At 39.2% G+C, this 12,005-nt stretch overlaps 1 protein-coding gene across 1 annotated transcript in view; it reads left to right on the plus strand.

Annotated features, from left to right (window-relative positions):
• Nucleotides 1-12,005, plus strand: part of DLG2 (discs large MAGUK scaffold protein 2) — a gene marked incomplete at both ends in the record, with an annotated part of 1,048,402 nt that overhangs the window by 619 nt on the left and 1,035,778 nt on the right. The window contains 2 exons of the mRNA XM_082337994.1: nt 194-445; nt 1,055-1,262. Of these exons, the coding sequence (XP_082194120.1) occupies nt 1,244-1,262 (19 nt within the window). The remainder of the gene's footprint in view (nt 1-193; nt 446-1,054; nt 1,263-12,005) is intronic.

A 12,005-nucleotide genomic window follows, 5' to 3' on the forward strand; every position in this document is an offset into this window, starting at 1 on the left:
GCCGCCCCCTCCACAAACACAGTTTCCATCTCCTCAAGAAGACGATGCAAAGCAAAGCCCTGTCATGTGCATCGCAGCTCCTCATGCGGGGAAGGGAAGCGTTTGGAGCGTGTCCACCTTTTTCATACTTAACGAGCTAGATGAGGAAAATCTATCCCGTTTCTATTTCTCTCTTTTTGTTTTTTTTTTCCAGAAAAAGGGAGAGAGAGGGAGAGGCTCATATTGAAGCCAACCAGCTGCGCTTCTGAGCGGGAAACTCTGGACTGATCTCATGGCTTGCTTTTTATTTCATTAATACTTCATTATCTCTGAAAATGAACCTTTTGTGAAGCTCTTCTCCTAACTCTCCTTGTTCCTCTTTCACGAGGTGGCTGCTGTGCAAGGGAAGAAATGGCATGAAGTAAATGACTCCGGTATAAAGCAGTCTGCTTTGCCAAAGTGCCCAGTGAGCAGCACTGTCACTTTAATAATTCCAGGTCAAGGGATTGCTTTCCTCGTTTTCAATCCTCTCTTTTAGTACATGGGAGGATCAGAGGGACATTAAAGACCGTAAGGCTGGGTGGCTTGCAGATAATAAAAATGAAAGTGACTGGCCAGTGACTTCTGTTGGGTAAGAGGGTGATGTTTGCAGGCTTTTGTCTGGTGAGGCAAAAGGGACCTTTTCAGTCTGCTGTATAGTCACCTAATACATAGCTAGGAAGATTCATTCAAGAAGTGAAAGAAGTTAAAGAGTCACTTTGGATTGTTTTTGTCTTCCTCCTTATTTGGATTATTTGGGCTTTTTTGTCCTGCAAATAATATGTTTTTGAGCATGTGCAGGTGGAGTATTAAGACAGCTGCCTAGAGATGGACTGTGCCTTAATTGTATTACATAAAATCTTTTAATTTTCAAACTTTGCTGCCAGAAGAGGAGTTATAATAAGGTTTTATATTGCCAAGGAACATTTTCTCTTGTATTTTTATAGATTCAAATATATTTTAAAGAAATTGAAAACATCTCTTAAAAAAATCAAAAAGCTTCTTTTTTTCCCTTTTTTTTCTTATTTGTGGGAAGCATCGGAAGTCCAATACAAGAAAACAGCAAGTACTGATAGAAATGAAGACCGAAGCTGCATTTCCTAACTGAACTGTAAAAGTGTTTTGCAATAGATAGCCAGTTCCTGACCTCCCAAAGTGCTCCAGTAGTACATCGTTAATACCTGTAAATAAGTGCTTGCAACCAGATTCAGAAGTAGGAAGAAGAATGCCAGTCAAGAAGAAAGGTGGGCTATGAAGCTTCATATCTCATACTGCGTCCTCATTTTGTTAGACTGTTGATTTCTAGTACTTAAAATTTCAAATTAGAAGTGTTTTAATGGGGGATTGAAATTGTTTTTCTTTTGCACCGAAAATGGGAGAAGAATCTGTGCGCTTAGAATAATAATTTTTAGAAGTATTTTTATGCCATGTTTTAAGACTTGCCATGTCAAATTTGGCCTCAAATAGTTATTTTGTAAAGATCAGCCATCAGAGATCTTGAACATGCACCAAGAGAAAAGCTTGGCATTTAATTTTGTGAGAAGCCTCTTTCACAAACGCTAATGGATTTTAAAATCATAGGTTTAGTCTATTATCTATTCTTTACATGTTTGGCGGATAAACATTAGCCATCAGTAGCAGCATGAATAAATAACAAAGTTTCAAGGCTAATTTTAAATAAAAGTTATGAGAGTTGTGTTTTGAAGGCAATTTGAACATGTTTTTTTTTTAAATGTGATTTTAACTAACTTTGTTTTCCATGCTTTAATGCAATATAAAAGTACTATCTTTATGACTGTAGTATGGCAGCATTTAAGAAAATATGACCCGCCTTACGTTTTGCCCCTTCTCTCCTAAAGTTTGTGATTACAGCAAGCATAGAAGCAGCATTGGAAAATGTGGTTTCCAGTGTTCAAACAAGAACTGGGGAATATATGAGGTCAAATTCTTACTCTGAAAACACTTGTAGACCTTAGGTTCTTTGCAAATGTGACACCGATTTAAAATTTCAGAACATGCTAATAGAATAAATGGCATGTGACCCTTTTGTTTGGCTCGTCTATCCAGATGTCCCTGGATCTGATGATACCAAAACGTGGGGGACGGAGCAAAAAGTGACTGTTACACAACAGAAATGGGGATATAGTCGATGTGACTATGGATTCTTTTCCTTGTAGGAATAACCCTTCAGTATTAGTTACGAGTTAACATTTGCTATGTAAATAATGACAAAACCACGCAGATTGCTAAAATTATTTTCGTACAAAAAACAATAAATGGGATTCTGTGATTGTATTTTAACAGATGACAGTGTAGAAACAAATTTGCAAAACTGAAATATTTTAATGAATCATATCGTCATTCATGTAATTACTTACAATTATGTGTAGTAAAGATAGGAACGTCTATGGAGGAGCACCATCCCTTAATAATTCCTCCTGCTGTGCTGTAAACGTGTCACGCTGATGCACTGGTGAGGCTTGCGTATGCTACCTGTTTACAGAAGGAAAATTAAGACTGTCTTTTCATATTTTAAGTCTTAGTCCTGAATTAGGTGATTGACACCAAGGATGTTTCTGTGCCGGCTGTTTAGCTGTAATTCAGTTTCAAAATACTTGCTGCGGGATTTTTTGGGTGAAATCTTATGGGCTCCTTTGTGCAGAAGTTAGATTGGCAATCGTAGCGGTCCCTTCTGGCCTTAAAAATCTGTGGATTTCCTGTTTGTTTCAAGACAGTCTGGGTCAGTCTTAATGTGCCTCAAGGCTTTAATTTCTTCTTCTGCCTTACGAGGGTATGTATTTTGACAATTTTAAAATATACACTCAAGAGACCCAAATATCCTCCTAGAAATACTTTAAACTGTCACATCAGTCAGTGTACTGAAGTTGCCAGTGTGATTGTATTTGAGTACTAAAAAGGGTATTGTTAAAAATTTATTTAAGCATGTAAATTGCAGGATTAAAAATGTTAGTGAATCAGCAACTTTATTATTATTTTGAATGACTTAACTTATCTAGTCCATGCAATAGACTTTAACTTTATAAATGTAATTAAAAGCATGCTGGCAACTTGAAACACGCTAGCATTTTCAATTAAATCTGCTATTGTTACAAGTAATCCCTAATATTCCTATGAATATTAGGGAGATTGAGGGGATTTTGCCCTGTTTTGTTTTTTTTTTATTCCCATTTATTTGCTTTGTGCTTTTGACAGGACTTTGTGCCTAACTGGTTTCATATTTCTGTTGATTATTTTCCCTTTCTGGTCTTACGTACTTGGGAGTTCATGTCTACTGTCTTTCCTACCCATGCCATCTGTAGAAATCTCAGTGGGACACTCTCTTCTAGGCTGTGCAAAAGTTTGTATTTCAATAGCAGTATTAAGGACAGGATTATCCCTCTCCCTTTCAGCACTTCTCTATGTGTTTCTATTTTGGATTTGATCAAAATATTCTCCTAAAATCAATCTCGAGACAGAGAAACCTGTAAAAACAAGTTTTAAAATATCCTGAGATTTGTCACTGGAAGTTGTTGCCAACCACTGCTTTCTGTGGCATTGGCCCGTTCTCGGTCTTTCTGAAGAACAGTGAATGCATTTTGAGAATTTGCCTTTGAAAGAGCTCTCACATTCAGTACTGGTCTAAAATTTCACATAGCTTTGGACCTAATTTACACTTTGCCTTACTGCTTGATACGATGTCTGCCATCTTGCTTTTAAAAGTCGAGGCCTGTTCAGTCAGGAAAAAAATAGTTTACTTAATAGTAAGAAACATACCTTAGAGGAGGCATTGGTTTCTTACGGATGTGGAAAAAAAGGCTTGCTACTGGTTCTGATCATGTTTGTGTCAGTGTGCGATTGCCCTTGCCTAATGTGCTGGAGTGAAAGGATTTTGTTTTCTCGCTTCATTCGGGAGCGAAATAAGGCTCCACATTCCCAAGAATATTCACAGAGTTGGCATGCTTGCTGTCAGTCTCAGGAAAAAAAAAAAAAAAAATCAGCAAGGCTGGAAAGGGAGAACGGCGTACCCTGCAGGCGTTGCATGTCTTCCCTTTAGATAAGGGGCGAAACATTGTATGGATTATTGCGTTAGTGCTGCGTGATTAAACAAATGACTATTCTCTTTGGCTTTCGGTTGCTCATCTTTCACTTAAGTACACTTACAGTTTTAAATCAGATGAGACATTTGATTTTAGTTATAAAATTATTTGTTGGACAGTGCCATTTAGAGACAATATGGGATGAACAAATTTGAGAAATAAATTATTTTAGCTTAATTTTGACTTTACTTTGACAAACAAACTACAATATGTTTCAATACAACTATTCATAACAAATCGATGGACCTTCTTGAGGAAAGCTTCGCTTCAAAGTACAATAGTACTACCATACAGAAGTGAAGTCAGGTCACTCGGCGAAGTCGTGTTTTTGTATGCTTTTAGATGTCTTCTCTCCCTCCCTCCCTGAGTGACTTAGCCGAGTTGATTTCTGTTAACTGTAAGGGACTATATTTAGATCTGTAATTGCATATATTTTGGATTCATCTATGGAATAGTTAAGAGCGTGAAATGTTACTGTAATTCATTCATGCCTTTCACAGCGACGGAAAGAACTAATTAGATCCATGCTCCTCTGTGATGGAGACCAGATTCCAGATTTGGAACCCTGCTAGTGATTCACACGGAGATGGCAGGAACCCCCCCATCTAGATGCCTGGCTGCACATGTGCTTCTAGACTAACCCTGTCATCGTCTTTACACATCTAGCTATGTCTAGGCAGCAAGAGATACGTGAATGTTGGGATTTATACTGCCCTCACCCCACTTTCTGTCTCTGAGAGTGAGAGGAATTGTATCTTTAGCCAGATGAAACCTATGGGCTGCTATTAATATCATCTTGACTCACTCCACCTTGTAGCCAGTTTATAAAGGCACAATGATTCTGTTTGTCATGCAATAACTTTTTTCATCATACCTCTTATATAAAGAAATGCCTTCAAGAACATGTTTTATTAAGCACATCAGTGTCAAGAATTAAAAAGTCTCAATCTGATCCCATGTGGGCTACTTCTGTGCCGTTAAGAAGAATCTGACAGATAATGCTTTATGAAATGCTAGATTTTGTAATGGTAATGCTAACTTTATGTGGCTGGTCTGTTGAAAGCAAGGGGTCTAAAAACAGCTCAGCAAGAACTTTTAAAGCAAAGTTCATAAAGGACCAGACAAAGCTAGCTCCCATGAATGCACTGGAGTTCTGCATGCCCTAAATCTCTTTAAACTGGCAACTTCTTTTTAGGTAATAAAATTTAAATTTAGGATCATAACTTCTTTGTGCTCAAAAATCTTGGTGAATGTAGTTGTAGGCTCCTTACAGCTTACAGCAGGAAATCCAGCGCATATTGGAGATTTTTGTTTCCATTTTACTTCTAAGAAGTCATTGGTATTACAGGCTTTTTGTCCTTTCAGTTGCTGAATAAGTATTCTCAAATAAGTACATGGCTAAAAGGCCACATTTTTCACTCCAAGTTCTGTTTGACTACCTCTCAGTTTTTACAGTGAATCGACTGGGAGCAGCGCAAAGTTGTAGGTTATGTTTACAGACTGTGGAAAGAACAATTTTAGTTTTCCAAGAGTTAAACAAACAAGTGGCTGAAAATTGCTATCTAAACTTTGCCAACTTTCACCATAAAGCTTTGGTTTAAAGATGTAGCTGCTTTTATGGCAGTAATTTTTTCCCAGCCAGACATTGTTTCCTCTATGAGAAACAGTGAGATATTTTGCACACAAAAGGACTATAGGAGCAGGCATAATACAGAACAAGTCTTTGTTATATAAATGCAGGCTGCAAAGCTAAGTGGACTCTGGACGGGGAATAGTGAAATTTATATTCTTTTTCCCACTCTACCTTGTTCTGGTATTTGTCAGATGTTTAGTGCAGATCCATCCCATTTTAATTGCCCCACCTACGTAGGGTGCCCAGCTTGTTGTCTTGGAGGGCTTCTTTGATCAGCAGAGAGAGATCCACCTTCAAAGGGCATTTTAACCCACCTAAGATTTGAATTGTCTTCTTCACAGTTGTCATCTTCTCTCTCTCCACAGACCACAGACGGAACATAGGGTAACCACACTAAATCACTTCCCTCAGTTAGATGATGTCTCAGTCTCCCATATAAATTTTAGTGGAAAAGCTATCTCCTTAGCTGAGGTATTTATGAGAGCTGACGTTGTGTGTTCTATGAGTGCTATAAATTAACACTATTCATTATTTTTGTGGGGAAAAAAGTGTTATAAATTATTGTACCGTTAGTCGGTAGAACTGGAGGCAACCATAGTGTTGATGCAGACGAAGAGGCAGCTGTGCATCCTCTCTTCCATTCCTGTTAAATGCATATTGCACTCTGTAGAAGTAACGGTGTCTTGCATTATAAGCATATTTTTTTCCTTCTCATCCTCTCTTCTTTCCTTCTGAATTTGTTCCAGATGGCCAAGTTAGATGTCAGAGGGTAACCACGGAGAAAAAGCTGAATTTGCAACTAGTGGCCAAATGTGATCAAAGATGGTTTTGCAGTCCCTGCTGCAGCAAAATGAGAAAAATCTGCCTTACTCAGATTTGCTTATTTTGGTCAGGTCATACCAGGTTCTTGCTTCTTACAAGTATCGAAGGTCTGTTTCACTATGGTATCTTCTTGTAGTTACTGTAGATTAAAACAGTGCCAAACAACATCTTTATAAAAATAAAGATCATGTTTTCTCTTGTCATATTTGTCCCAGAAATAGCCAGTGAAGCTACCTTGACCTGATGGGTGATGACAGTAGTAACCAACATAAAAAATATGTGAAGGAACCGTTTGCTTTTTAATGGCTGTGGTCCCGAGGAGCTTTTGTTGGCATTAAACTCTCTTCGGCAGGACAAGTTAGTGCAAATGTCCTTAGGTCTGTCTTCACTTTTGGGATGAAGAGGTCAGTGCTTCCTTCAAAACACATTTATCAGGGAATTGCATCGTGTTGAGTTTCCTGGAAAGAGGGAACCTGGACAACTTATGGTTTTACGAACAGAAACCAATACTTTATGTTTTACAATGCTTCTCTCTCCCCTGGCTGTATGGCATATATCACATTATGCTGTAGTGGAATAATTCAAGTCACCTTCCAATTCCAACACCAACTTGTAGGTGTTGTGCGCTACAGTAATACTGCCTTGCAGATGGATGACTGCTGAGCTGTGCTTTTAGCAAAAAAAACCCCCAAAACACCACAAACCAACCCCAAACCAAACTTTGCAGATCTACAGATTCGATTGTTTAATGTCCAAAACATAGAATTCATTTTCTGTTGTTGCCTGGAGGCACGTGTTTTGTTTATCAACTCAGAGACACCAGTCTAGTACAAAGGTTCTTAAATGAAAAGTTCCAAAGTGAATGTGAGAAAATGTAAGACCATAATGCGCATTTTGGTAATAAATAAAGGCGGTTTAATCTCATTCCATTTTCATTTTTTGCATCTCTAGAAAGATGTCAGTGTTACTGAATTAGATCTGAATTTTCTTAATTCCACATTTTTTTCTTTCATGTGAAATAATACTTCTTTTGTATGAGTTTGGAAGTTATTTATTCCAGAACAGACATCTTTTTGTTAGCTTTCTGTCTCATTCCGGTTTTCACATTTAGGATAATTTTGATGTTGAATGTTCTTTTAAAGCAAAAAAAAAAAAAAACGCACAGCAGCTGTAATAAGTGTATAACTTCTGGCTTTTACTCTTGTAACTATACATCAAGCTCCACTAGTTTGGTGTATTACATACAATTAGATTGTAAGCTCTTCAAAGCAGGGCTCTTTAATAATTTTACACTGTTAAGATGTCAATTTACATTTATTCTGCTGCATAAATAAGAGGTTTTCATTTGGTGCTGCATCATTTTGGGGGTTTGTGGCTTCATTTTTCATTCTGTCTTCATATTTGCATTGTTGATTTAATATTAGCATTTGTACACCTAGATTTTAACGTTGTGACACTTGAAAGGCAGAAACGAGAAGTTCAGGTGAAGCTACTTATATTTGCAGGGTTTCTGTAGTTTTAGGAGGAGTCTCAGGGCCTGAGAATCTGCTCACGCTGGTGTCTGAGATGCAATCAGTCTGTGTAGCCAGGGCAAGAAATTTGAGAAAGGATGACTAACGAGCAGGCCCCACATTACCTTCAACGGGGCTGGGAAAAAAGCGCTCACGGAAAAAAAGGCCTGGCCCCGGTGGGGTTAGCGGCGGATCTCAGCAGTGGCTGAAGCCCTTCTGGGGTCCCTGAGGAGAAGTGATGCCGTAGGAGGAACCCAGGTCCCAGGGTGAGCCACTGATAATGAAGACATAAGTGGACTCTTCTTTATTATGGTAAAGCATGACAGATAAGAGGAACAGCTTATACGCTAAATACTAAGTATTTTTTCAAGATTTAATTGTAGTTTACAGGCAGGGGTGAGTAGAGGAGGGATATCTGTGGGGTTGCAGGGGTCAGATATTCCTGTCTGGGGGCACTAAAGCAGGAATGCGGCTTGGTTTTCAAGATGCTTTCTGATAAGCAGAAATGCGGGAGAAAAGTTGTGATTTTATGCTGAGCCAGTCACTAACTGATCTTTATATAGTTATCCTATTCCTTGGGTAAATACAGTTAGTCACCTTTAAAGGAATATATTTAAAACTAAAAAAAAATGTAAAAGTAGGAGTTTAACAGAATAGATGTGTGGTTACATGTTGTAAAATCAAATGTGAAGATGCTTAGACAACAAACTTCTATTGCAGCTAATCATCATTGATAATTGAAATTTTTCTTACGGAGCCAGTTTTCCTTATAGTAAATTACACAAAAAGTCTGATTCTTAAGAAACAAGCAAAAAAAGAACCCAAGCACTCTTTTTTATCATTGCTTCCCTGGTCATTCCTGCGTGTGTGTCATGTTTCCTAAAGCTGACGCTCCTGTCCAGCTTCATCCACCAGTTTCTGTTCTGCAGCATTACTGGGTCTTCAGCTGGAGTTTAGAGATTGTGCTTTAGGATAAATTTAATTCCAGAAAAGAGAATAAGAGGCTTTGGAAATGTAAACCATGTACAAAAGTTGCAGGGGCTGGAACTGTTTAGCCTGGGAAACAGGAGGCTGAGCAGGGGAGGGACATGACAAGTCACACTATATAGAAGAGGCTATAAAGGGAATAATGGTGGTTTGCTTTCCACATCAACATCTGGAGGACAAGATGTAGTTGTCCTGATTTATAACAAAAAAGATGGAAATTATAGAGTAGAAAAAAACACTAGAGCCTTCAAGCACTGAAATGAGATGGTGAGGGATCTTGTGGACTTTGTAGGAGGTTACCAGTGCAGTTAGACAGGCATCAACGGGATGGATGTAAGTCTGGGTCCTGCTGCACAGCAGGGAGGTAAACCGAAAACCTAACAGGGCTCCTCCAGGCTCTGCGTGTCTGTAATTTCTGTTTCTCAGAGAATTCAGCTGACAGATCATAGCATAACTGGCGCCCTTCAAAGCAATCTGACTTGCAGAGCATTTAGCCCTGTTCATTGCATCATCTGCACAAATCAATGTTCTGTAAGAAGAGACTGCTGGGCAACTTCTGCAGTTTGATTGCTGCCTTTTGCACTGGCTGTTTGTGCGACTGCATGTTAACACTGTTCCGTGCAGAGCTGCCTGTCCTCCTTACTCTAGTCCAGCTTCCCTTGGCATTTGTATGCCTGGTTTCCCCTTAATACACTTGAGCATATACTGTTGCCTCCTTCTGTGAAATTTGCTGTGGTACTTGAGCAGCGGTTCTTCTCACAGAATATCTGGCCCATTTCTTGTCTGCTCACAGCATCAAGGTCTAGAATAACAGCACTTCACAACTAAACTGTTCCTAAATTTGTGTTTTGCAGGAAAGCAGTCTGTGCAGAGAATTCACCAAGGCTACAGTTAATTTGGGGAGGTTGCACTTCTTTTTACAGTTAACGGAGAGCGAGGGCAACTCAGAATGCAACCTTAACTTTAAATATCATTCCTTGAAAGAGTTTCTCCACTGGCCCAAGATTAATCTTCACAGGCAGTCTCCTCTGTATGCTGATCTGGTTCCTAAAAGCTGAAATCCCAGAAATAAGCCTGCCTGGTAATCCCTTAAATGATGAACCCCCCTTTTTTCTGTCCACTTGTTTTCCCTAGCCGGACAGAAGATGGGTTGACGTGTCCTGCGTACTCTCAGGAGCTGTTATTTTTAACCCTTTTGCTTGTTTGTTGTGAATGCTCATCACGCTGGGTGATAGTATTTGTCACATACGTAATGCCTTATGTTTCCTCAAGGTTGCATAACCCATATGTTGCCTTTTCTTGGTAGTTCATTAAAGTCCTGTCGCAGATATGAAGGGCCCAAGATGCTGAGAGCTTTCTGGTTCGTACAGGGCCACATATTCCCTGTCTGCTTTCCCTCTGTGCAATCTGCTAGGTTAATTTGCATCTCATATTTATGTTTATATGTATATATTTTATCATTGTCATTTGTCTAATAGTTCTCAAGCCTTTTGAAGCATTGGAGCCTACTGCTTGTGTTTTTCTCAATCATCTTAGTATACTGTTTCTTGTGTTTCTTTCTAAAATTTAACGGGCTTACACCTCCAGTTTAGAAACTTCAGATTTTAAGATACAGTCTCATATAGGAGTTTTAAAGCCCAGGTGTGTGTACAGAGCATTGCAGACTAACAAGATCTGTTTCTTTGTGTTTGCTGTTTTGTGTGAAGATTAGGAAAGGTGAATGAGTTACTGATGGCTTTGGCTTGGATCAGTCCCAAGGCAGGTTGCCTGGAAATTTCTTATAAAATTTTGCATCCACTCCTGTTGAACTGTAACAACTCATTTTAATTTTTCGAGCTTTCCAGAGCAGAGGATCAAATCAAGAGATCTTAAAATAATTGAGGCAGGGAACAGTGTTTGCTCAGACCTCTGGCTCTTTTGTCAGTGGTCATCTAAATGAAGGTGTGAACTCTCCAGAAGTAAAAGTAGCTTTTGAGATCATTTTCTTCTAAAGTTATCAAAGTTCACCGGGAAAACTTCCGTGCTCTCTTTCCCAGTGCTCTGATTGCATTTCTCACTTCTATTTTGGCTGCTGCATTTTTCCTCCCCCGTTCTTCATGCCTTTTCCAGCTTCAGTGCCCTACATTTTCCCAGTTCTGCTTTTCCAAAAGCTGGAAAGGGTCTCCTGCAATATGTTGGTGTGTTTTTCTTTAAAAAGTCACCTATGCCACAGATTTTGCAAGTCAGAAATAATCGAAATCCCTCTTAGGATAAGGGAGCAGATACAATTAGGAAAAAAACGAGAAATTGAAATTAAAAAACCCTTAGTCTTATCAACTCAGAGTTAGAGTTCAACTGATGTTAAACACTTGTCACTCATGAAACAATAATATTTTTTGTTTATTCTAAGTCAACATTTTTCCATACTGTTGCACCCCAAAAGTCTTTTCGTTCACAAACTCTGATGCCAATGGGAGGAAAGAAATGCAAATATGGTCCTAAACTTACCACCAGGCTGTTGTAGGCTTCTGAGCAAATCTGGGCTTCCCTGAGAGGCCGTGGCTGCCTGATTCTCCCTTGTGCTGCTGCAGGGCGCTGTTAACCAGCCGACTGTGATTTCTCGCATGTGCAGGGCAGAAGTTTCCAGCTCCTGATGAGTTTGGAATCACATTTGCTTTTTTCCTCTCCCTCTTCTGTACTACCTTGCTTTGTAGCAGGAGTTGGGTGACAGGATCACAACCCTATGAAGGACAGCAGCAGCTCTCAGCAGACTTGCGGTTGTTCAAAGCACAGCAATTTGTCCGCAAAACCAGTGTTTGGTCCTGGTCAGTACTGTATACGGGTCCATATAGGGTTCTGCCTGTATGGCTTTATTGTGCCCAGAAGGAGCTATAAGGGCTTGAAAACAGGTATGTAACGGCATCTGCCTGAATTACGTGGTGCTTCCATCATCTGTTT

Source organism: Platalea leucorodia, assembly GCF_965183815.1.
Source record: "Platalea leucorodia genome assembly, chromosome: 2".
Taxonomy (NCBI): Eukaryota; Metazoa; Chordata; class Aves; order Pelecaniformes; family Threskiornithidae; genus Platalea; species Platalea leucorodia.